The sequence below is a fragment of the Excalfactoria chinensis genome, chromosome 2 (genome assembly GCF_039878825.1).
Source record: "Excalfactoria chinensis isolate bCotChi1 chromosome 2, bCotChi1.hap2, whole genome shotgun sequence".
In the NCBI taxonomy this organism is placed as follows: domain Eukaryota; kingdom Metazoa; phylum Chordata; class Aves; order Galliformes; family Phasianidae; genus Excalfactoria; species Excalfactoria chinensis.
Genome location: NC_092826.1, coordinates 135,935,836 through 135,962,552, shown reverse-complemented (window position 1 = coordinate 135,962,552; position 26,717 = coordinate 135,935,836). Strand labels below are relative to the sequence as shown.

Here is a 26,717-nt window from a genome sequence, read left to right as displayed (position 1 = left end):
TAACAAGAATTAGTTACATCAGCTCACTATACATCAAAACCGCAGCCCCATTTTCTCTGTGATCCCCTGGATGTTAGATCTGTGCCTCGTTTAATGAATCATATCCTGGCTGTGACTTTTTCACAAACCACATGCATGTATGAGTACATACACGCCTTGATAGCAAGCAGAGTAAGCACTGCCAAATGCAAGTATACACACACACTCCTCCTGAGGCAGAATCAGGATGCCGTGCTCACAAGCATTCCCTGTAAAGGAAACAAACCACACTGTGTAAGGGATGGGTTGAGCAACACAAAAGCTAATCCTGTTCCTGGTTCCCCTGACCTGCTGTACCACCTGCACTCACTCCATTTCACTGGGCAGCTCTTTCCCTTGATTCTGTTTCTGTTGTTTACCCAAGCAACTGTCTGGAAAGAGGCTGCCTTGTATAGTGCACGTGTAACTGAGCGTGATAGCTTTCCATGAGCCTGAGGCGATGCTACAGTGATCAAAAATCATAATACTTCCTGCTAAAAAACTCCTACTTTCAATGCCCTTCTAAGGAGAAGAGGGGTGGACAACTTTTAAGACAGAGTGTACACTTGCTTTAAAGGATGGTATCACAGTAATTCTGTCTGCAGCACACGCTCTGGGTGTACAAGTCAGTTTCTCAGGAGGTCAGAGAGCCACACAGTGTGACTGGAATTTTAAGAAGACTGGAGAACTTTTATGGCCATTAATAATGTTTGTATTGAATACCAGCTCAAATTGCAATGAGATTAATTAAATCACCTGCCCCAATGCAGAAACCCACTGCCTGAAGGTCCAAAGGAGGACTTCTTGTGCCAACAACTCAGAACACCAGAAAAACAAGGCAGCCTTCTGCAGAGCACTAGTGCTTGTCACTACTGAAGGCTGAATATCAAAGCAGATACTGCAAATCCATAGTACATCAGAACAACTCTTAACACAACACATGCTTTTTCAGGACTCATGGGGAAGAAGCTGACTTGACAAGTAATCAGTGTCTGGTAAACTGTTGTGCTTACTTTTCTTTCTGGTAGGGCAGCTGAGCTGGGGAACGTGATTTGCAAGACACGTGCATAATAGGAAGGCAAAAGCAATTAAGTGAATAAGTGAATTAAAGCAGATTTACACGTGTGAGCCAATTGAACCTTGCCAGAACCATATGCAAGTTACTCTGTAGCAAGACTTTTGTCACCTGTGTACACATAGCTTCCAGAATCCTAAGATCTGCATGTTTTGAACCTGATTCAGTAAATCATTTAGAATGCTAATGAGAGCATAATTTCTCTCAGTAAGTGGAAAAATACAGCATGCAGGCATTCCTTCCACACACTGCCCTTTCACACTGTTTCTGTGCAGTGCTTCTCTCTGCAAGGAACCTAGCAGATGAACAACTGTGGCTTAACAGTTCTTCTCCTATGCGACTCTCTTGGATCCTTGCATCAAAAGGACCTATTTCAGGGACAGAGATTTGCAGCTTATCATTCAGACACTCTCATACTTCGACTCATAGAAGAAAAAGATGTGTACTTTTTTTTTGTTTAATCTTTCCCTCGCTGTTATATAAAGCTATATTTTGACTTTGCACCCAGGAATATCTTTAGCAAGGTTATGAAGGTTGTCAGTCCAATCCTCATCCTACTGCCCAAGATGCTGCAATGAGAATGACACCGGATGAAAGTTAAAGAAGGAGAATGGGGAGGAAAAGACAGAAAATACATGAAAAGAAACCTGAAGATTTCCCAGATGGAATTACTGTCTTGGTCAGGTCACCATGACAGCATGCCTTTAAAAGTAAGCCTTGCGACATAAACCAGTATTATCCAGCCCTTTGGGCACCTGACCGTGTTCAATGAGGTTTTGAATTTCAGTGTTTTTTTTGGCAAAGCCTCCTGTGTTCACAACCTTAAGTCAACATGAAATCCAATCATAAATCCTGCTATCACCATGAAATCTGTAAGCAGGAGCTCAAGGTGTGCTGCAGGAGAACAAGCTGCTTGAAACCCTCAGCTTCAGGACAGACACTTCTGAAAGAAGTTACCCTACTTAGAAAAGAGAATTATTTCATCATTTAGGAAGATTTCAGATATTTTGATGTGCTTTTTTTTGCCAACACAATGAAGGAAATGTCCTGCTTCTGCACGACCTTTTCTTCCTTGTGGGAACAGATGGTAAAGGCTTACAAATACACGACTGGTATTTTTACAGTGACTCATACCTCAGAGCTACAAGATTCAGATCGTCATAAGCAGCCAACCAAGATGGATGTGAGCTTACTTGAGGAGCAGTATGACCACATAAAACAGAAGCAAAAGCTGCAATCACACATTATTGTATTTAAAACAGGTATGCTTAGATTCGTAGGAAACAATGTAAATATAGATGTAGACATTTTAATATTGAATAACTTCTTTCTTTGTTCTTTTAATGCTCAGCTTCAAGAGAGGTACAAAGTGTCTATTTTCTGTCAGTCCAGGTTTTTTATTCATTTCACTAACAGGCAGTCTTATGGCTCTATCAGTCAGATTCACATCAATTTGAACTAGATGAATGCATTTGATTAAAGGTCTTGCAGGTTTTAAGTTAGGAAAGTAAAGTTCTTAACGTTGGTGTTTATTCTTACGGGAGCCACATACCTCACATCTATCATCAACCTATTTGTGAAATGTATTTTGTTGAATTCTTCCATCAGAACGATCAGTCTTGGGTATCCTGTCTCTTTTTCTCTTCCTTATCTATGTAAAGAAATGCATCCTACAAGACTATAGGAGGCAATACCAAATACCAGGCAAAAGCTGGGCATTTGCTTAGAAAATAACTTCTACTGAGTAACAGTAGGTAACAAAGATATACTCTTGGTACAAAAGGTCCCTTTTTGAAAGCATTTTCATTGCACAGTGCTTGGAAAAGAGAAGAAGTGACAGTGTATCAATCATCTTCCTGCTATGCTAGACAGCTTTTATCAAACAAACATTCAACTGCTTTGAAGTTTTCAGTTAAACCACTGCTTGCAATATTGCACCGACATACTTGCAGTTACTTTCTAAGTTAAAGTGATACTGAGCATATTAAATCAATTAATGAAATTGTCTTTGAATGCAATATCAGTATGCAAAACATGCTTAATTCACCTCTGGCATTAGTATTTAGCTGGACAAATAGAGAACTTAGGGTATCTCATTCTTTACATTTTCCTTTGCATTTTTCAGCAGTTCTGTATTTTGGCTGTATCTGACTAGGAGTGTCATTGAAGAAGAAAAAACACCTAATTATGAACCATAAAACTTTCTCAGTATCATTTCATCCAAATGGCTAGAAATCCTAATGTTAAACAAACAAGCAAAAAATAAGCCTGTTTAAGGAAGAAAGGGATGTGAATGCACAAGCTTATTTTATCAGGTATGAAAAGGCAACTAGCTTGAAGGCAAAGCAACAATATTAACCAGTTAAAGAAAGGAAGCAGAGGTCTGTATTCCAATGAAATTCAGATGGAACTTCAGATGTAATACACATAATTAGAGCAATTTTTTTCTCTCTTTTTGGCCAGGACACTAATTGGAGATTAAAGAAAAGATAAAGTAGGACCGCACAGTTCTGAGAATTTGAAAAGTTAATGGGGCTGGAAATTCACATACGTGTACATGCACATAGCCCAAAACATTAACAAAAATGCAGAACCTATGGCAATGAACTTCTACCTTCAAACACCTTTTGTGGAAGGGGTTAATTTGGCTGTAAGAAGCAGTTGAGTTCTCAGCATCATTAGAGTTAACCTTAAACATGCCTGTGGTTTGGAAGTTGGAAAAACCTATTACATATCTCAGCGCTTTGAAGCTGTTATTTGCATCAGTTTCCAAGAGGATGTCAGGATACAATAAACACCACTATAAAGAGACAGTATACTGCCCTACATTCCTTAAGTTGCAAGCCTGAGTTATCCAGAAATTCCAACTTGTACCACAAAGTACTCCATGTGTACATTGCTTTTTTTGCTGACAGTAGCCATTTCTTTGTACTGTTGTGATACTCAGAGGGTAAAACTGTTGCTGAAGGGTAATGACAACAATAAGACTACACATGCACACAAATCTCGTAGATCATAGACATGAGATTTCATGGTAGAAGGATGCCTTCATTCCTTCACGGTCCCAAAAATCCCTGCAAAAAGTCTTTCATCTAACTAGTAAAACCTTGAATTGCTTTCTGCAGATAGGCAATCTGTCCTTCCATGATGCCACAGTGGTTTTGAGCATTGCAGGTTTACAACACTGCAGTTGAAATGGTAAATTCAAGATTCCATGAGGACTTCCAGCTCTGCATTTCATTATCTGCCTTGTTTGCCAGAGCCATGGAATTCTGAACCTTTAAACAGAACTTCAGACTCTTTAAGTTCTCTAGGCTTTTGACTGGTGAGCTAGTAACTGATAAGTCACCTTAAAACAACTTGTCTCTTGTGTGTCCCCAGTACACACAGCCATATTCATGTTTCTGCCAGTTCCTCATTCTCTGAGAAAAAGGGTGACAAGATTTGGAAATCTCCAGGTGGGGGATAATACAATAGTGTATTCATTATTCATTGGCTAAGAAGATGAAAAACAGTATTTACTTTAGGAATTAAAATAGCACTCAGAGCATGTGGTAACAATGGAGTAAACATTGGACCTCTGACTGCAGAAATCTCTTCCAAGACTTCCAAGATCAACTTCTGTTAATTCAGAATCTATGATGACGGCATATGAAAAAGGCCAAATGGTAGACAGCCTTACTGCAAGGCTATCCTGTGCAATTCAAAAGATCTGGCTTTTCTAAAAGATCAAAGATCTTAATAAAGCTTTCTTCAGAAGTTCAGGGTGTGCTGAATGTGCATTACCTCAACGGAGCACGGCTCAGGGCTCCAACGTTTCTATTACAGCTCATTGCTCAACTTTGTGCGTTGTATCTGTAGCCAAGGAATCAAATCAAACCTGAACTGAAAACCAGTTCAGACTATTTGACTTGGACTGATGCATTACATTGAACTCTCTGATCAGCTCAAACCAGACCGATGACCAATTCAGATGATTCGAGATAAAACCTGATGTTGCCTATCAACACAAGTTCATCTAAAAGTGCAGTGGTATCTACAAGAATATGCAAAGCTGCACCCCTGAGAGTCTCTCAGTTCCTCCTTTCTCTTGCCTTTTCTCTCACATGCGAAGAATAAACCCTCCTGTGTATCCTGGTGCTATACTGTGCTGTTCTGCAGACCTCCACACTGCAAATGGACTTTCTGCAGCACTGCAAACCGAGCAGTGCTCAGGAAAAAGTTTGACCAGAAGTCTGGCCATAACTTTGATTTTCACTGTTTCACGATGCAAAACTGTGTTCTCATCTCTAAGAATGGCTTCTCACTAGGAAATTCTTGTAGTATATTTCACTGTATAGACATATGCACAGACACATGCTCTAAGCTTAGTGTACACTTTTGTCTCCTCTCTCCTGATAGCACCACACAAGAGCAGAAGATGCACATGGCTCTCACTTCCCAGCTATTATCAGATCAACCTTCTGTGGCCAACTGAGGGGCAGAGAAATTTCCATGATACTGTATAGGTGTTGTTGCTTTAGTAATGGGAGCCAAAGACAGCAGCAAAAGCCTCTCCTTAACTGATGCATCGCTGTACAGATTCATTTACTGCCAGTAAATCAGCTGCATCTGACATCTTCAGGTCGTTTCTCATAGAAATGATATGAAACACTGTTATAAGGATTTTTGCATTTGCTTGTTTTTTTATGGCAACATCCTTTTCTGATTAGTTTCATTTCAGATTCAAGGCTAGAATTCTTTTAAGTGGCTATTCAGATTTCATGTTTCAAAACCAGCTCTCTGTGTCTATTCTTTTTCATATCAATACACTTCATAATTCATACTGAAAAATCAGTTCCCTTAACTCAGACCCATGAATAAGGTCAGCAATATGCACAACCTCTACTTTAAGCTATCTTTAAAGTAACTGAAGTGCATTTAATTAGTGCTTAATATGTCAACGGCACTGTTTGTTTACCTTTAGAACAATGGTTCAGATTCTATTCATTTTCAAGGCACAGAAGGCCAGTCGTGTTCAGTAATTTAATAGCCGCCACATCTAATTGAAGTGGCATTGGCATTTCTATTTCTAATATCCTATGCATTTGCAGCAGTAACTTTCATACTGCATTAGAAATTAAGCTACAGAGATGGGAAAAAAATAAGTAATTAAGTAATAAATACAAGCCTATACATTAATGATTCTGTGGTAGGAAAAAGAGGAAAGAAATTCAGAATACTTTTTGGTTGTGAATACAAGCTTCAAACAGCATCAGCTCAAACATTTGTGTCTCCCAAATCACAGTACCAATCAACACATTAAGCAGCCCCCTGCTCACCTTAAGAATTTTTGCTTACAAGCAGTTAATTCTCAATCTTTGTTGTTAATGAGTCTTAGAGTAGCACTTAGATCAATATTGACTTGATAAATTTCCATTATCATTTAACTGACACGGTGGGAGCATTTATGTCTCCAAACTGCAAAACTCAGTGAGAAATACTTCTACTCTGTAATATGGCATCAAAACAGTTTGAACTGCTCTTTTCACAGATGGAATAAATACAGACACCACTCATCTGTTGAAGTTCTTCGGCTGAAGTAGACCCTTAGTTTCTGCCACTATAATAAAGTGCATACATGTGTTTCTTTTGCAGGTGAGCACGAATCCGTTCTCCCAGAATCAATGGTCAACATCTTTTTAATTAATAAAAAAGTTAGAAATTCAAAGTCATTTATGGAACGTGTCCCTGTCAGGAAGGTCAGGCTGGAGGTGACCAGCAATGGCACTGCACATGACAGCTCACCCTGGCGTACTCACCTGGGAATTCACCGCCTGGCACAAACTCCTTGTAACAAAGCTCCCTGGGATCTTTCCCACTGCAGGAATGAACCGTGCAGTTTTGACAATCAGAGACTGATTTCAAAGGAAAATGGCACACTGCAACACAAGGAATTGGAAGAAGCGAGTGAACTATCCGTGCTCAGTTCAAGTACGTTGAGTAGTTTCAGCAAAGAAAATGGCAGCACCATCTCAGGAACTTGCCAAAAGCCTGCTCTGAAGTCAGACGCTTCAGCAGTTTGGATGCATCACCATATTTCCTCTACAAAACACATGCCAGCTTGCCACAAGTTAGACTTTTATCCTTTTCCTAATAAGAAAGCACCCAGAATTTCAGAAGCAGCAAGGAGGCTTGGATTGTATGTCTCACAGTGAAGACACTCAGCAATAAATAAAGTTCAGTCAAAAATTGGAGTCAAACTTAAAACAGCAAAATAGCATTCCTAGTTACTGTGATCAACTTGCTGAAGGTCTCCTATTAGCCAAGGAAGATCTTCATGAAACAAACTGTTGCTGTACAGTACAATCTCAAGTGAGTTGTAAGGAGGGTGTTGGACTGCAACAGAAGCTCACTTTTGTTATTCCAGATATTGGAGCAATTCTTCTGGGCTCTTTCCCCTCTACTTTCAGGTTACATATTTAGAAACAAAGGCTGTATCATAACCACAATTTGAAATATCAAAGAGTTATAGCAAACATTAGCAAAACTGCTGATGAAGCAACAAGGCTGAACTTCAATATAGTACGATTTGACTAGACTATAAATAAATGAGCAATTAAACTGTACTGAAGGAGATTCATACACTTATATGATTTCACAGTAGTCTTTTTCTCAGAAAAAAAAGACATTCATTATAATTTTAAATGTATTTTTAAAAGCAATTAATAAAATCTTTGCTCACATCTATCGCTGTTTTGATGGGACACAGTAAATTGTGTATTTTTATTATATATAAATTCTGTAAAAATACATTGTTGACTTCCTTCTACACCCAATATTTCATTAAAGAACCTGAAATAATGATTTAGTTCCCTGATACCTTGTATCAACATACCTCCCTTGTCAGAGGTACAATGCACCTTTCTCCTGCTACAACTGTGTGAACTCAGAAGGAATATAACCATTTCATCTACACAAATATAACTGTAGCAGTACACACTTCTATAGACATAGCTTAACCTCACATGATTGGCCTCAGCACAGATATCCAGCCTATCCAGATCCCTCTGTAGGGCCTTTCTACCCTCAGTCAAAGTAACACTTCCTCCCAGCTTGGTGTTGTCTGCAAACTTACTGAATGTGCAGTCAATCCACCTGTCCAGATATTAAATGGGGCCGACCCCAGTACTGCTGCCTGGAGAACATCACTCCTAATCACTCCATTCACCACCATTCTCTGGATGTGGCCATAAGAGATGATTCCTTCACAGGAGATTCACAGTTGTAAATGTTGAATCACTGAATGGTTTTGGATTTGAAAAGACCTTAAAGCCCACTCAGTTCCAACCCCCTGCCATGGGCAGGGACACCTCTCACCAGATCAGGTGCTCAAAGCCTCATCCAGCCCTGCAGGGATGGGGCATCCACAGCTTCTCAGGGCAGCCCATGGCAGTGCCTCACCACCCTCTGAATAAAGAATGTCTTCTCTTTGTCTAATCTATTTTGTTTTGATTCAAAACCATTACTTGATAAAGAGTCCATAGCCAATTTTCTTGTAAGTCTCCTTTGGAGGGCTACAATGATTTCTCTCCAGAGCCTTTTCCAGGCTGAACATCAACTCCCTCAGTCTTCCTTCATAACAGAGGTCCTCTAGTCCTCTGATCATCTTTGTGGTCTCCTCTCCACCTGCTTCAGCAGCACCATATCTTTTTGTGCTCAGGGCCCCCTGCAGAACTCCAGGCAGGAGAATCATGTTACCATGGCACAAGGTATTTCGTAAGACCACAGAAAAGGAAAAACCATCCTGGAATACAATGCTTTTCCACTCCTCCTTGCAAAGTGTCCTCTCCTCTGTGCCACTCAAAGCAGTTCCAGACCTAAGTTCCATACCGTCACACAGTGATTCAGCCAACACCAGTAGAATGGCAGGCTGTAAGTAAATGTCCATAAGACAAAAGTAGACTGGCAGGCACCTCTCTGCTGTAAGTAAATGTCCATAAGACAAAGGCAAAACAATATCTATGTGCATTAATTCTTCAATAAAACCCTCCAGATGTACTTGAGAGAGGTGTTTATTGTGAATTTTCAATGTTTTCAATGTTTTATTTATTTATTTTTATGATTTCATTTAATTGATTCCTATTTTTGGGTAGGCACAAAACATTAATTAAGCAATCACCATTAATTTATAAAAACCGACAGAATTTAAAACAACAACAAAAGAAATAGAACACAGACCAAAACCAAAAACAAGGTACTAAGAGTACTAAAAAAGAAAAAAGAATTGAAAAAACAAAAACAAACAAACAAAAAAACCACACAATTATGGATAATAGGTAAAGGTATAACAGGGATAAAATACCAGATAACAACCAGCTATATGAAACAAGAAAGTATCTGGAGAGAAATATCAAAGGACAATGAGTTTTTTGAACTCTGTGGTGCACATTAGCTTTCTATTTTCCTGTCTCGCTGATTACAGAGTTTATTGATCTGTACTCTAGCCTTTCATTATACCGGAGTGTTGTTTTTGTTGTATCTACAAGTCTGGAAATCAGAACAGAATCACATCAAGATAAAGGAATGACTGTAAAAAAGAAAAGAAAAAAATCACATTGGCAAAGAGCCACTATATAAACTATTAAAAATCAAATTCAAGATCATTTCGGCTAGATAGTTGCAATGAAACACTTGAAAACATATCAGTGAAAACAACTTGAATTTTTAAATCAGTATCACTGAAATACTAAAACCTTATCTAGCTACTTACCTACTCTATACACCCATTTGGCTAAATTAGAGATATTATTTTCTGCAAATACTTTTAAATTGATTTTAAAGTGCTTTGAATTAGTTATCTTAACTAAACACAGACTCAAATACCTTGATTTAAAAGTTGGTGAAAGTTTATACACAGCCTGAATAACTAAACCCTTTGCAGGCACTTTCATAGAAACACTTTGTCCTTTCCTGAGGCTTCTCTAGTATACTGGTGTGCTTTGTACCAAGGAGCTTAATTAGGAAGGGCATTTTGCCTTTGGAAAAGCCTTTTAGTTTAAATCCCAAGGACATAACAGGAGGAAAAACTCAGTACATTTCCATTTGTTAACGGAGTATTGTTGGTTATGAGAAAAGTGGCTGAACTTGCATTTCAAGATACTGAAAGTTATTATTTTTTCCCCTAAAGCAGCCTTAAAAAATAAATAAAATGAAAACGGGAACAATTTCACAGAATCACAGAATCACAGAATCACAGAATTGTAGGGGTTGGAAGGGACCTCTAGAGATCATCGAGTCCAACCCCCCTGCCAAAGCAGGCTCCCTACACCACGTCGCACAGGTAGGCGTCCAGGCGGGTCTTGAATATCTCCAGAGAAGGAGACTCCACAACCCCCCTGGGCAGCCTGTTCCAGTGCTCCGTCACCCTCACCGTAAAGAAGTTCTTGCGCACATTCGTGCGGAACTTCCTATGCTGAAGTTTCAGCCCATTGCCCCTAGTCCTGTCCCCACGCACTACTGAAAACAGAACAGCCTCGCCACTATGGCTCCCACACTTCAGGTATTTTTAAACCTGGATCAAGTCCCCTCTCAGCCTTCTTTTCTCAAGGCTAAACAGACCCAGTTCCCTAAGTCTCTCCTCATAGGGGAGATGCTCCAGGCCCTTCACCATCTTTGTGGCCCTCCGCTGGACTCTTTCCAAGAGATCCCTGTCTTTTTTGTACTGGGGAGCCCAGAACTGGACACAATATTCCAGATGAGGCCTCACCAGGGCAGAGTAGAGGGGGAGGATCACCTCCCTTGACCTGCTGGCTACGCTCTTTTTAATGCACCCCAGTATGCCATTGGCCTTTTTGGCTACAAGGGCACACTGCTGGCTCATGGCCAACCTGTCGTCCACCAGGACGCCCAGGTCCCTCTCAGCAGAGCTCCTCTCCAGCAGGTCTTCCCCCAACCTGTACTGGTGTATGCAATTATTTCTACCTAGATGCAAGACTCTACACTTGCTTTTGTTAAACCTCATCTGGTTTCTTACTGCCCAGCTCTCCAGCCTGTCCAGGTCTCTCTGAATGGCCACACAGCCTTCAGGCGTGTCAGCCAATCCTCCCAGCTTCGTGTCATCAGCAAACTTGCTGAGGGTGGTCACTATCCCCTCATCAAGGTCGTTGATGAAGATGTTGAACAAGACCGGACCCAGCACAGACCCCTGGGGGACACTGCTAGTCACAGGCCTCCAGCCAGACACCGCACCACCAACGACAACCCTCTGCACTCTGCCAGTCAGCCAATTCTCGATCCACTTCACCGTCCACTCATCTATCCCATACTTCCTCAACTTTGTTATAAGGATGTCATGGGGACCGTATCAAAAGCCTTACTGAAATCAAGGTAGACTACATCTACTGCTCTCCCCCCGTCCACCCAGCAAGTGACATCAATTTCACTTCAAATATTGTGAAGTCACAGCTCTCAAGCTCATTTTCAAAGTACTTTGCTGTTTGCTTTATCATGTTTGTGGTGCTCAGGGATATGATTTAGCAGAGGGTTGTTAGAGTTAGGGCACTATGGTTAGGCTGGACTTGATGATCTTCAAGGTCTTTTCCAACCTGGGTAATTCTATGATTCTATGTTCAGAACTCATGGGGAATAGCAATCGTTACTGTGTTACTGTAACTTTAGACAAGCTTCAAGCACTGAATTCAAGAGTATCAGCAAAGCAAGCTGAGCAACAAATAACCTTATTTTAATAGTGGGCAAACGTGGCTGATTTATGCACACAGGAGACTTTGGAACGCTGACATTCTAGTTCAGACTTTGCGAGCAAGACACACAATAATCCTAATTCAGATTAGAACCTGAAACCCCCCCCCCCCCCCCAAACGAAGGGCAAAGTCCTAAAATGGCGTCCAGCGCTCGGCTTCACCACGTGACCCGCTCCCCTCACTTCCGCCCTCAGAGCAGGAATCTCCCGGAAGTGGACGGCAGAAGGCGGGCGTTGCAGAACCCCACCTCACACACCCGCCCTCCCTGAGGGCTGCGGTGCGCAGGTAAGCGCATGGAGTGGGGGGGCGGGCCCAGCGCCTTGCCCCTCCTACAGGCCGCCGCCAGCGGGTGAGCTGCCGCCTTGCTGTCCCTCAGAGTAGGCGTCTGGGTCCTTGGGGGGAGGGGGTTGGAGCAGCGGTTGGTTGCTAGGGCTCGTTGTCCCCTCAGCCTGAGCGCCGAGGCCCGCGCTCCATTGCAGGGCTCAGGTGGGTGCTTCCCCCTCACGCTGAGGGGCCTCCTCAGGCCTCGCCCTTCTGCCAGCGTGGTGCTATGGGGGCACCCAGCAGTGACAGCGCTGGGAATTCCTCCCTGTGGCACAGGGTTGTAGGGGTGTCGGTGCTGTCAGGGCAGGGGTGGGCCGGGCGTGTGCAAACCTGATTTCTGTGTTTGTTTTTCTGAGCCCAGAAGGTGATTGTTTGCGTGACAAAAAGCTCAGTCCGGCATTCAGAACAGCCCTTGGTAAATCCCCCATCGGTTGTTTTGAGCAGAGGAGTTTTGGGGAGATTCCCTTTAAGCTGAGTGAAAGTGAAACTATCAGGGATGTTTGTGCTGCTTGGTGGAAGCATCGCTCCTAAGTTCTTGCTCGGGAATACAATGATTGTATTTCAGCCTTTCAGTACTTAAAAGGGACCCTATAAACAGAAGGGGAGTCGACCCTTTGAAAGGGTGGATAACAGCAGGACAAGGGAAAATGGCTTTAAGTTGAAGGAGGGAAGATTTAAGTTGGATGTCAGGGGGAAGTTCTTAACTATGAGAGCGGTGAGGTGCTGGCACAGGCTGCACAGAGAGGCTGTGGATGCCCCATCCCTGGAGGTGTTCAAGTCCAGGTTGGATGGGGCTCTGGGCAGTCTGGTTTGGTATTAAGTATAGAGGTTGGTAGCCCTGCATGTGGCGGAGGGGGTTGGAGCTTCATGATCCTTGAAATCCCTTCCAATCCAAGACATTTCACTAGAAGAGTCTTTGTAGCATTCAGAGATTCTTTGTATCTCACCGTAACTGCAGTTAAGGTTAACCGATAAGTTTAACTGACCATTCAATTTTTTTGCCTACTTTTTTTGTTCATTGTGTCCTTCTGAGCAAGGAACATGCTTTGAATCTGCACACAAGGGTAATGACTTCTGATTCTTCTCTTCCCATTTTCCTGAGAGCTCCGTGCTGATAAACAGGAACAAAAAAATGAATCCACCCTCAAAGAAAAGTGACAGTTTAATCAATATTCAATGCCAACAACTTAAATGTCTTTTCCATATAAATTAAAAGACATCTCCCATATGATTCCCGGTGTACAAGAGCCAAGTCATAAGTAAATAGATTTTCTTTGTGTTGGTTATTTATTGATTTCAGAGATCGTCTCATCATTTTTTCCTTACCCTCTATCTGCCTTGTCTATCCCTTGTTATAGAATCATGGAATCACTGAGATTGGATAAGGCCTCTGAGATCATTCAGTCAGGAAGGCATCAGGAATCATACAGGAAGGCAAAAGGCGTAACACTGACACATTTTGCAGAGGGATTGGAATGAGCAGCACTTTCCAGGGCAGGAAAGAATAGTTTTGTCATGGATTTTGAAGGATTAACATGTTCTGCAATTCTAGCTTATATGAGAGGTTAGGAAGAGATTTCCTATCACAAAATACCAAAGCTGGAGGCTCCTGAGTTACTCATGTTCTAATTTTTGGTAGTAGTTTTGTTGTTAGGTTCCCTTCCTCCCCAAAATGTGTTTCGTACTCAGTGGTATTTTTTTGTTTGCTTGCTTTTGTTTTAGAAGAATGGCACAAAAGAAGTATTTGATAGCGAAGCTGACGAGTTGCTTAAGAGAAGACAAAATTCAGCTATGGAAACCACCGTATACAAATGATAAAAAAGAAGCTGGTGAAGAGATGAAGGTAAATATTCCATCGGAGCTGACATTATGTATCCTCCACTTGTATTACTGGTGCATTTTGCCAGGTTTTCTTGCTGTTTTTCTTAGGAGCTTGTACAGAAATATGCATCCAAGCTGAAAATCAATGAGAGTGATGCAGAGAATATGCTGGAAGAAATACGGTGTAAAGCAATTGAGCGTGGAACGGGAAATGAAAATTATAAAGTGACTGGGATTGCAAGACTTGATATACATCTGCCTCGGAGAAAAGTAAGTGATGTTGCAGGAAAGTTGGGATAAGTAACCTTACTTCATGGGCTTTTGAGTTCTAGTTACATATCTAATGCGAATGTGTTCTTCCTCAGCTTCTTTGGGTGTTTTGCATGGTAGATCAGTGTTTGATATTAATAATAATAATGGTGGGGGTGGGAAGGGAGAAGTTATGTAGATATAGTTTAAGTTCCTCAGATATATGGAAGTATCGTGAAGAAGGGATATAGTGTCAGGAGGCTAGTAATTGTCTTCCTCTTAGGGTTTAATGAGAAATGATCTTTCAATTAAGAAAAGTAAATTAGATTTGAGTGTCTGTCTAGTTCAATTTGATTTCTTCTGACTTAACTGTTCATGTTAATAATAAAGAGCAGATTTTGTTTTTCCAGTTGTAAAATACCTAAAGTTGCATCAGCAAATGAATATCACTTTATTGCCACAGCTTTTGTTCAAGTGACAGCTTTAATTTTTTTAAAAGTCCCCTTTCTTTTTAGTTGCCATGAGCGTATTGAGTGCTGTGTCATCATTGGCTGACAATATAAAATAGTCCTCCTTTAGCTTTTAACCATGGCATGCGGCAGTGCTCTTACAGTGATTTATATTGTAGCTGTTCTAGCCTAGGCAGCTAACTAAACCTCCAGTGTTAGAACTTGGAAAGGTGAGGGATGGTTTTCTATTATGGTAGTACTCACTATTCTAAGTGATGTTCCAAACAACGTGCCCCCTTAAAGCCGGGCTTCAGCCTTTAGTTTCCTGCATAAAACACACCACAATAATGAAATTGCTGTCACTCTGGTTGATACACTGGATTCTGGGGCTGCATCTACCTTGCCCTTGGTCAACTAAAGCCCATTAACTGTTGCACACTCAGAGTTGTCGGTATTGCCTCTGATGCAGCTCTGCCCAGGCCACCTGCTGTTTTGCCAAGCAATGGTCAGGCACGATGTAAGGAACTGATCTCCATCAGTAGTTTGGATACAGCTCTGCTGTTTTGAAGGCTGAGAGCATTCAGCTTTATACATGTGAACTTCTCTGCAGGACAGATAACAGTTCTTGATTAGGTCTTTACTAGTGTTTTCCAGAGACTGGCTTTGCCTGTACAATTGCCATCTCCAGTCACTTTCTAGTTTTGGTTCTGCTGAGTGGGAGCAGCATCTTCCTCAAAGCTTTGTATCTTAATCTGCTCAGATAACAGTAGAACTTCTTTGCTCAGGGGCACTTAAAGGTCACGTTCATCTTTTCAGCAACAGCAGTGAGTGGTAACTCTGGAAAAAGGCAGTATTTTTCTGCTGAGAAAGGTGATCTTCAGTGATAACCTGTGCTTCAGAAGGTTTCTTTTTTCACTGATTACTTGAAAAAACACCATCATAATTGTTCTGCCTCCTATAGTGAAAATTAATTAGCAGGGAATGTGACAGGCTAAAGGCAGCGGTTGTTAAGTATTTGCCATGCAGTTAAAACAAACAAATAGGCTGGTAATTCCTTTTTTCTATGCTACTACTGGGCATGAGGGAATTAATTCATTTAAAGTTCTGGTTTATCTAATCTGGGACCAGACACACTAATAGGAATTAATCATAACTTACCAGTCACAGGTGAGTGGCGTAATTACAGAGCAGAGTTAAGATTGGGAGCACATAATTAAATTAGTTCAAATTGTTTGGTTCTGAATTTGGATTTATCTAACTTTCAATCTTATACGGTGGTAATGCTTATTTTTAGCAGTATATAGAAAGTAAAATGCTCCCTGCCTGGATATTAATAATATGTATGCCAAACAGTAGCCCTGTTAACATGATTATTATTTGAAAAAGAAATTGTAGTTGTTAGAAAATGGTTAATTATGAAAATGTCCAAAGTACTGTGATATATTCTTTTCCTTCTCCATTCTCCCACCCAATATAATTACTACAGAGCAGAAAAGTACCACTGGAAACTAGCCTGTTCATCACTGGCAAGGAGCTCAGATCACAGTAAGTGTAATCTGCTTTGGTTCCTGTCTTAGTACTGAATGACAGCGTGCTTCTTCACAAAGATATAAACAGTGCAGTATTGCTGCACAATTAAAGTTTTTTCTTAATGTTTTGTATGTCTGAGTAGGCTGTACAGCATTCTCGGATAGGGCAGCTCTTCATTTAAAAGTGGTAGCTTAACACAGAAAAAAGGAAAGTTACAAGTGTGGAAATGACTCCTTTGTAAATCATCAGCAAGTACCAGAGAAGGCAGCAGTGATCAATACTCTGTGGTGAGGCAGGTCCTCTAAATAGTGAACCAGCTTTTGGTATTTTTAACCCAAATGAAGTCAGATTCTTTTCTGCCTGCTTTGCTTTTCCTTTTCTGTATCCCATCTTTTCCCCATATGACATAGAAAGCTTTCGGTTGTTATTTTGACTTTTAGCAGCCTTTCAAAGCCAAAGGTTAAGCCAGTTATGAACATAGTTGTTTTCAAGTTTTATCACAATTCTATTAGAAATGCCGTTTGTCCTTACAAGTTTATATTCATAAATGCAATGATTTATTTGACAGGATAGCACAAGAGCATGCATTACAAGAAAATGCTATCAAAATAATCATAAATAAGAAGCAGCTCGACCTTGGTATGTATCTCTAGTCAAGCACGCTGTCTCCAGTTGAGTCTATTTTTATGAGTACTGCTATGTTTGTTTTCCAGTTTATTGTTTCTCACAAGCAAACTTTCTTGCAGCTTTGTTAATTTGGAAAACCTCCAGAGAATGGCAGTTGTATTTGCCAATCTCTGCTTTAAGGTGAACATAACAAATAGTAACGATCAAAGTACTCAGAATTACAGATAATAGGAATCCCTTAATAAATGTTGAAAATCTATTTTCTGAAGTGTTGATATACCCAGAATAGATGTTTAAGGGAAAAAAAAAACACATAAATTCCCCCAATCCGTATTATGTAGCTACACATTCAAAAATTGGTTTGTAATGTGTTACACATGTTCAGTGTTTCAGATACACTGTGGGAACTAACAACAGCTCCTTTCTTTTTTATTGATTACCTGAGCAGCTGACATATTTGTTCCTTACAAGAAGTCAGATCTAGTTAGAGTCATGAAATTGATAATGAGAACTTGGATTTAATTTCCGCTTCCTCTGTCCTGGTACTTTTGTGGTGTGTGATTCTGGACGCATTGTTTAACCCCACAGTTCTTGCTTGAAGATCAATTAATTGAAATAGAAACACTTGTATTTCTTGAATGCTTTGGGGGGGGGGGGAAGTGAAAGCAAAGAAACAGACCAGTCATTTTAAAAGCATTTCTTAAATGCAAATGTGCTTCTGATTTGAGTTTCTGTGGAAGATGTCAGTAACTCACAGTGATGATGACTGAATACTTGGATCTGGTAATGTCTGTTAGTTCTCCAGTATAATGCAAGCAAGGTAAGGGGCTGTTGAGGTTGTTTTTTTTTTTCCAGTGGCACTTCAATGTAAAATGGTTTCTTCACAAGTAAAGTATGAGGAATGTGATCCAAATACTGTATTTTGCAGGTAAAACCCTTGAAGATCAAGGCGTAACACACAATGCAAAAGTGATGGTACTTCAATTGGAACAGAGTGATGAGGAAACTAAAAGAAAAGTTCAAGAAGAAGAACTTCAACGCAAGAAAGAGAAAGATATCAGTGAGAAGATGCAAAGAACTAAGAAGGGTTTGGAAATCCTAGCAGAGAGAGGTAAGGAAGGGTTGGTGTGGGACTGTGAAGATCTTGCAGATCATCTCTTTAGCATTTGAGCACAGAAAAGTGCCTGTACTGTCACTTCAGTTTATACTTCTGTAGTTTTCTGCCAACTTGAAAACTGAGTCAATTAAAACTTCCTCTTCTAATTATTACACGAGCGAAATGCTAGGAAATATTTTACACTTGGTGAAGGGTATAATACGAATCAATTATTATGTAATTGGCACTTGACGGTTAAGGGACTGACGATTCTGAAGGCAGGCTTTAAATTTATTGTACACATAAGCATGGTGGAATAATGTATGATAAGTCTTACGCTTTTTTTTGTAGTTTACCTCAGGTATGACTATGTGTAACCATGGTTGCGTTGTGCAGAACAACCCACTTGTCACTCTGATCTATAATGTGGCTGATCTTTTCTCATTGCGTTTGATGTTAACTGCTAGCAACTGTGGATTAAGTCAAAGGAATATAGTCAATTTAACAGAAATAATTTTTCAAAATGAGATTAAGTGTATCTGTGAATTGCACTGCTAGATGGCAAACTTAAATCATTTTGAAACAATAAAACAGAGAAAATCCACAAACAAGAAACAGAAATTGAGTATGTAATGAATTCCTGCCAGATGCATAAAAAGTATGTGAACAAAGCTGTTTTTAACCTACTGTAATGCCAGATTTTGAACAAATAAAGGAAGTGAGTCTTTTTATTGACTTAAGGGGTAATTTAGACCCCAGCCTTTGAATCCTGTATAGGGCCTTCTTAAGATATTTACTACTAGCTGTCATTTATAGCAAATTGCCAGAGTATGACAGAGTCTATATATTGTCCTCAACCCTCCTTGTAACTCACATTTTTTGTTGTTTGTTTTTTTTCTTTAACTACGTTCTTAATGACATAATCTTATGGCAACAATGGTATTCTTTTGGAAGGTGATACTAACAATTAAGAGTGCTTTCTCCTGTGTTTCAGAGGAGTACTTGGATGCAGATACTACACCATATCTAGATATAGCTAATCAGACTGGAAGATCAATTGAAATTCCTCCTCAAGCCAAAAAAGTAGGTAAAATTTATCTTACTGAGCTAATAAGACACTTGATGAGCCAGGCTTTAAGAAGCTATTTCAAATACAGTATAGAAATACAGTTAGGCTTTCTGGGGATATACACTGGGCCAACTAGATATTTGCTTAGTAAAAATAATTTGAAATGGAAATGAAGTAGAACTCTGCAATTGGAGATAATACTTTAGCCATCTGAAGACAGCCTCCTAACTGCTGATCTAATTGTAGGTTTAGTCTTGCTCAGACTCCTGTGCTGTCAGTGTCTGGTTTTGTTCTGTGTTTTTTCTTTATTTTTAAGATGGATTTTAACTTTGTTTCCTGGCACCTGTTCTAAATTTTGATTGCCCTAGGACTACATGAAGTTATTCGTTAAGCTCAGTCAACTTCAGCTGAAAGCAAAATGAGTCTCACAAAATCAGACTTCTAAAAGTAGTTTTGAGGTCTTCTACATTGTGACCCCTCTCAGATTTAATTTGTTCACTGATCAAACCCCACATTCCCATCTGAAAGTCTTTGGCCAGGTGCATGCAGTTGTTACAGGAGGAGTGACACACCTGATGTTGGCTGCTAGAGCAGAAGAATGGCAGTAATGCTGTCTTTTAAGATGCTGGATTTTTTGAGGATAAGTAAGAGATGCTTACAAACGTAACAAAAGAAAAATGAAAAAAGAAATAAGGGGAGGGGGAGCAACGATTAGTAGACCCCAGCAAGTGTTAACTACTGCTCTGGAGTCTGCTGAGGCACACCATGTTTTCCAATTCATCCCAAGTTTCTGGGTTGGAAAAAACAACTGTCCATTCTTACAATGCATGTTGTTCTGATGAGGTGCTAAAAACCTCACCCTGAAAGTTAAAACATCAGATGGATGGAATTTGGGTGAGAAGAACTACTGCACATTGTGTCTGCCAAGAATTATTATTTAAATTGTCATCCTGCGGAAATTAGAGAGTTTTCCTGCCATGTTCAAGATATAATTATCAGTTCTGAGGTTTTATAGGAAGTGAATCACTAAAGTTATACAAGATAGTTCTAATAGTAAATCAAAACAGGCTTGGTACTGTTAGAATGTGTGGGACTTGCAAAATGCTTAGCTTGTTATTGCTTGTTACTGAGAATCTATCTGGGGTTTTCGTTTTAAAATAAATTTGGTGCTTCACTTCATGTGCCAGTAGCATTCATTGCCTTTTTTTTAGTACTATTTAATGAGGTAAAAATATCAAGCTGTGTGAAATAATATGTCTCTTGGCAAACTGATACAATAGTATTTTTCTAGGAAGAGCAAGGAGTCCAATGGATTACCTGGATAATTATTTTTAGTTATAAAAGAGAGCTGAGAGGAGTACAGAAATAACTTGATACTTTCTTTTTCTAGGCACTTGTTCTAGCAATGGGTTATCATGAAAAGGGCAGAGCATTAATGAAAAAGAAGGAATACGAAATAGCACTGCCGTATTTGTTGGATGCTGATAAACACTTCTGGTAAGAACCTTTTGAAGTATTTATATCTGGCTTTCCTATACTGTCAGCCAAATATAGGAACACCATTAGCCCTGGCTGCCCATGTAAATCAGGGCCTGTTTTGCCCAGGATTCTCACCCCCTCTGCAGCTGGGAAATGGCAGGCAAAGCCTCTGACTTGTGGTGACAGGTGGCTTTGTGTAGAACAGCTGAAACAGTTACAGCCACCGGGCCATTTAGTCTGTCATATTAACATAAACAGAAACCTTCATTGATAATGTACGAGACTATAAATTGCTGTACCTTGAGAGGCAGATACACATACTGTTTTGCAATCACTCCCATAAGGAATAATTTCCTGAAAAAGATGGAGCAGAGCACAGAGGTCAGTAACCATATCAGGGTTTCTGCTGGTAATCTAATTTGCTGTCAGCAATCAGAAGCCTAAGTTGTTATCTTTGAGAACCCCCCCTTATCTGCACTCACACACAGGGAGACTCGCACAGATCCCAGTGTATTGCAGTGAAGCAGATGATTGGTCTCTGTCATCTTGAAGGTTATAGAGTGGTTTAATTCTACCCTGCTTTTAAATGGATGCTTTCTTAAATGGTAAAATAATAATAATGAGTTGTGGCTGTTGTAATACTTCGGGAAGTAGTGTTATCATGAGTGTCCTCGGTATTAGTGAAAGTGATGGGACATCAGTGTTTTATTAAAGTTTTGCTGGCTCAAATATGAAGCACATGCTTCTTCAAGTAATTGAGTATATATGAGTTTACATATGTATTTATGAAGATACATATATGAGTATATGTATTCCTAGCATGTTGTTTTGTTAATGTTTAAAGGTAAACAACCACCCCCCTAAAAAAAACAAGTTTTATTTTCCCAGTGAGTGCAGCATGGAGCTGCTGAACACAGTTGATAACTATGCAGTACTGCAGCTGGATATAGTGTGGTGCTACTTTCGCCTGGAACAGCTGGACTGCCTGGATGATGCGGAGAAAAAGCTGACCACAGCACACAGATGCTTCCAGAGGTGCTATGGGGAGAACCATGAAAGACTTATTGATATCAAGGTATGCTGGTTTTATTTAACTAGGGTGGCTTTGTTATGTTTTTCCCTGCATTGATTCATTTACTGTTCAGATATTCCAAGGCTCTCTTTTAGAAGTTTAAAGCTTTCTTGTGCTTGCTTATCTGGTTATGTCATTGTGAAAGCAACAGGCTTGACAACAAGGTCACAGCAAATATGTTTGTATGTGCAGATTTCACAGTGGCACTTTATTTACATACTGAGCATTGCATGTTAGTGACTACAGTTTCATTAAATATATATAGTGTTCTATTGATAAAGAATGGGTGTTCTAACACATGCTTACCCCCTTCTGCCCTTTGTTTAGGGAAGCTATGGCCGTGAGAAGGTTTTATTTCTACGGCTTTACCTTCTGCAGGGAATAGGGCACTATCACAGTGGCAGAGAAAAGGAGGCTGCTGAGTACATCCAGAAGGTAAGGCACCATTAAGGAGAGCTTTCAAGTTGTTTGCACTAGGAACTTATTGAAGGAGGTATGTTCCTGTGTTAGGGCTCTGCACTGTGCCTTCTACCTGTTCATTGCTTGCTCAGAAAAATGGGGAGAATTTTTTTTTTTTTCTCCGTTTGCATGTTAGCAACAGTGTTAGTAATGTTACGTTGTTCATTTTACACACAGGCATCTCGTTTGTATGAGGAACTGTACATAGATCCTGAAAAAGTTTATCGCCTCTCACTCCTGGGGTTTTCTGAACAAGAAGCTCGCCTTGCCCTGCGAGCGTGCCATGGGAATGTGGAGCATGCTGCCAACCTTATTTCCAACAGGAGAGAGGTATGGGGCAGTAAAAGCATTAAACCAAGGATTATATTTGTTGGGATGTCCCTGAGATCATGTTTTGCATAACTAGTACACCATAGTGCTAAATTAAGGACTTAAATTATGATGCCTTGGCACTGTTAGTGTGACTAAGTTTGACATCTGCTGCCACAAGTTTGAAACCACAACTTAATAGAAGTGTTTGGACTTGAAAATCCGTGAAGGTAGAAGGCTGTTTTATGCTCAAGTATAAGTAGCTGACAGTAATGTCCATGCTCAAAGTGCCTGAAATTACATTTGGTAAGTAGAGGTGGCACTTTGAGACTTCAGACAGTGAAATGTGGATAGAAAAGTCAAATGGCTGTGAGATCTTGTTGGCTACATGCCCAGCCCAGACTGTGTGTCCTTGGCAGATCTTGTCCACAGGCCCATCTGCCAAGCTGGTTTACCACTTACTATGTAGGGCCTATAATATCTGTGTTAGCATAGGGTTAGATTTACTGAGGCTTTGGGACAGAAGCATGGCTGCCGAGCTTGCTCATGAGAATACAAATAATTTTAGTGATCACTGTCTGGCACTGACATCTGCATTTAAAGTATTAAGTTCTTTTTCCTCAAGAAATTCAAGCTCTAAAGAAGTAAATCCAAGAAACCCCTTATGCACAGGGGAAGGTGGAAGCAATCCCATACACAGCTAGCATTGTAATGGCTATGTTCTTGCAGGAAAAGGCGCAAATAAGGAGGGAGGAGAGAGCTAAGAGAAGACAGCGACTGGAAGACATAAACACCTTAAAAAGTATGGGCTACTCAGAGCGAGCTGCTCAAGTAGCCCTTCATCATGCACATGGAAACCTGGACCAAGCTTTTAAGGTAAGATTTTTCAAGAGTAGTGCTTTTGTACAGGGAAAAAAAAGTATTCCATTGCTTAGCAGATTCTTATTTTCTGCCTTCTGTATTGGTGAGTTTGTACCATTTTTTGAACTGTAATGACCAAACTTCTACTTCCTAACCCAGTGAATCAGATGCTAAGATAGTTGAGGTTTTGCTTGTATCAACTACACTTCTCCATATTGAGGACAAATGTAACTGTATTGCTCTATTCTGATCCCTCTCCGTTTTACTGTAGTTTATTCTGGACAATCCAGAGTTACTGTTGGAGAACGACGATGACGATTCTGTGGCCTCGGACCAGTTTCAGGTTTCCCAAGAAAGTATCGACCAAGTAAGTCAGATCTTTTTCTTTCTGAGGAGTTGATGGTCTTGTTTCTGAATTACCCTTCCAACCACACTAGTTCTATCTTAAGCAAAGCTGTAGAAATAGTCTTTGTCCCATGTCCGTCATATTCTGTAACACTTCCATTGTCTTCCATCCGTAAGTGAAGTCACACTTGGGCTGAAGTGTAGTTCCTGTTTACTTCCTACCCTTCACACCAATGTGTTGTGCAGAAGTGCTCAGGGAAGTACAGGCATTTTAGTGCTCTAACTCTAAAAAAGGTGTCAGAGGAGAAATGTATTCAGGTATTTAAACATATTGCAGTGCACTTAGGAAAGAGTTGACATCTGTCTTTCTCATCATGGGCCATCTGAAAAGCTCTTCAGTAGCTAGTGTGGCTTGATAGTTAATGTCAGGTAGGAAAACTATATTGCATAGAAAAGATAATAAATGCACGTTCCAGGAATGCTGGAGTGCTTTGAAGTTCCTTTTGAAAACTGAAGAGCTGGCCTGATGTTAAACAAGAGGCTCTTGATTTTGCTCAATGTTCCCATTCCTGTAATAGGTCACTGCCCTGTTGTTAACTATTCCAGTAAGCCACACTCAGTGTCCTGGAATTCCTGGTATGCAACGCTTTCCTTTTGTGCAAGGGGAGTGACTGTCAGATTCCTGTCAGTCACTGATGCTGACTGAGCTTGGATTTCTCTGTCTTTATTTCTTCCCCCTGTAGCTGATGTACATGGGATTCAGCCACGAGTCAGCAAAGCAAGCTTTAAAGGTCTTTAAAGGCAACATCCACTTAGCTTCCCAGACACTGGCTCATTATGGGGGAGTTCTGCCAGATTCACTTCAGCTATCTCCAGAGGGGTCCAGTCCATCCGAGGAGTCGACTTCATCTAAAGACTCACCCACAGAGTCAGCAAGTAAGAATTGCTGCATGCAACAGCTAAAGAAAGCAGGAGGCTGTTCTGCTTTTTGTACAAGCTGATGATGTGATTTCTGCTAACATTACTTGTAGAGGGCATTGAGTTAGGCCTCAGACTGATTTCTTTGGTACAGTAGTTAGCAACGAGGCAGACAATAGCCCCAGATAAGCTGTAGCCCCTACAATCAGTCCCGGCCATATATGATTTGTAAGGAGTATAGTGTCAGCTGTAGGCTGTACACAAGACAGATGCTTCCCAGAAGGAAGGGGTAACCTTCAGAGGCATCCTGGGAGAAGCTGAAAGGAGTGGCTGCTGACTCAGCCACGGCTTTAGCACACAAAGCTGGAGGCCTTGGGTGTCCGCATTATGTCACTGGGGAGGAACACATGGCCCTTTCTAGTCCACAGATAATTCTAGCTTCTCCCATCTAACTGAAATCACTCATACCAATTAAGACCAAAGCCAAATCAGCCTCCCCTTGCCTGTACTCTCAGAGAGCAAGTAGTACCTTTATAAGACTGTCTTTCTCTCTGGACTTACTGCTGAAGATTTTTGACTTGCTAATGCCTTGGTTTTTTTTGATTGCCATGAAGTTTTATTCTGAATCTGTGTGATACAGAAGCTGATTTGACCACATGCTCTTTATCTTGATAGAGCTGTAACTGATACTTGCATTAGCAAAGAGGAAACTCATACTTTGTCTCATATTAGCTGTTATTGCTCAAGCAGTCCCTGTTGTACAACTACAGGCTTTCCTGCAGCTTTAAGTAGAGGGAAAATTGGCCATCCTGCAATAACTGGTAGAGCAATTTTAAATAAGAGGTAGTTGATAGTAATTGGCTCTTGCAGAGCAGTCATTCTGGTGAAAGAGGGAAAGTATCAACTTCTTTCAGCAATGAAACCACTGCTGATTTTATTTCTTTTTTTCTTATTTTCTTTAATTGAAGGTTCTTCTAGTTCACCAACAGATGAAGACATGGAGACGGATGCAGTCAATGAAATCCTAGAGGATATTCCTGAACATGAGGAGGATTATCTGGATTTAACACTGGAGGAGGAGGAACAGATCATTCATGAATACTTATCCTACATAGAAGTACCACAGCATTAAATCTCATTACCTTGACTTCAGTTACACGCTTCTCCCTTGACAAATTGAGTTTGGATTATAAATGCATCTTCAGCTTATTTCTTACTAAATGCCTTGAAGTCAGTTAAGCTGTAGGTGAAACATAATTCCTGCTTATTTATAAATCTGCTTAATGCCTACATCTGTGGTACGCTGTAATTTATTGTCATAGCAAAAAGATAGAAATGTTTATTTTCAGAAGAAAATTTAATAGAACTTAACTATATTTTTATTGCAAAAGAAGTCGATTCACTTACTTAGTATACAGACAAATAAGCATTTCTGCACCATTTGAAAATACCAGCTTCGAGGCAATCTTTGTAAAGGAGAGCTGGTTAATGAGGTTGTAGAGGTATCCACCTACAGACCGTTTATTTTTTTCCATCTGGAAGATTGCTGAGAGTCATTTATGTGTCTGTCGTGCATGGATTTATACTGCATTCTGCTTCTCGCTTCATGCAGGTGTTACACAGGCAATAAAGATAACCATGTACTGCTTCAGCTTTTAGTAAGTCTTCTGTCCTTTGCTCTTAAAAAGAAGTAGGAACTGCCACATCTCATAGCGTTCTGGAGAAATACCTGCGTGGAAATACCCGGTGTAACATCCAGCTTTCTGCAACATAAGCACTCCTCTCTGCCCGGCACGTGAGTTCCCCCAGCGTTGATTTTTCCATGTACATTCAATACCTTCAGGCTCACGGTAGAGGGAGCTCAAGCCCCACCTGCTGCAGGACCCGGAAGGGGGGGAAGGCAGCAGGGAGGGGGGGATCTTCGCTGCAGGTGGCCTTGACAGGAGCTGCTGTGGGATGAGCCGTGTACGTGGTGATTGTTTCTTCTTACCCAGCATTTATCGGGGTTGAAATGAAGGCTTGCAGTTCTGCAGTATTGGAAGAGTACACAATGCTGGAAATAGGACTATGGCCTGCAAACTGACTGCAACAATCCAGCTGATAGTTGGTAAGTTAAGTTTCTGCAGTGGATTTTACTCTGGCTACCTTAGCCTGGATCAGTAAAAGACAGGGAATAATTAATTATATCATTATTGAGTTACTTGCTGTTTCTTTCACACTTGTGTGTCAAGGCAAGCGTTAAAAGAACAGGGTAGTTTTATATTTCATCCCCAT

The 26,717-nt window shown here is 40.5% G+C and overlaps 2 protein-coding genes across 5 annotated transcripts; both read left to right on the top strand.

Annotated features, from left to right (window-relative positions):
- Positions 1-2,126: 2,126 nt before the first annotated feature.
- C2H9orf152 (chromosome 2 C9orf152 homolog) lies at positions 2,127-7,629 on the top strand. The gene is made up of 2 exons (XM_072330038.1): positions 2,127-2,355; positions 6,731-7,629. Exons 1-2 carry the CDS (start codon positions 2,127-2,129, stop codon positions 7,288-7,290), a joined length of 789 nt encoding a protein of 262 aa, XP_072186139.1. The 3' UTR covers positions 7,291-7,629.
- Positions 7,630-12,017: 4,388 nt separating this feature from the next.
- NUB1 (negative regulator of ubiquitin like proteins 1) lies at positions 12,018-26,094 on the top strand. Of its 4 annotated transcripts, none has more exons than XM_072328976.1 (15): positions 12,018-12,120; positions 13,882-14,002; positions 14,089-14,250; positions 16,165-16,223; positions 16,777-16,847; positions 17,764-17,946; positions 18,926-19,014; positions 20,391-20,497; positions 21,368-21,554; positions 21,879-21,986; positions 22,188-22,340; positions 23,049-23,195; positions 23,452-23,547; positions 24,269-24,461; positions 25,412-26,094. In XM_072328976.1, exons 2-15 carry the CDS (start codon positions 13,886-13,888, stop codon positions 25,573-25,575), a joined length of 1,836 nt encoding a protein of 611 aa, XP_072185077.1. In that variant the 5' UTR covers positions 12,018-12,120; positions 13,882-13,885; the 3' UTR covers positions 25,576-26,094. The 4 variants fall into 4 exon arrangements, with proteins under 4 accessions (XP_072185077.1, XP_072185076.1, XP_072185078.1 ...); XM_072328975.1 differs by having other exon boundaries at positions 12,120-12,184; XM_072328977.1 differs by lacking the exon at positions 12,018-12,120 and adding an exon at positions 12,144-12,212.
- Positions 26,095-26,717: the final 623 nt, after the last annotated feature.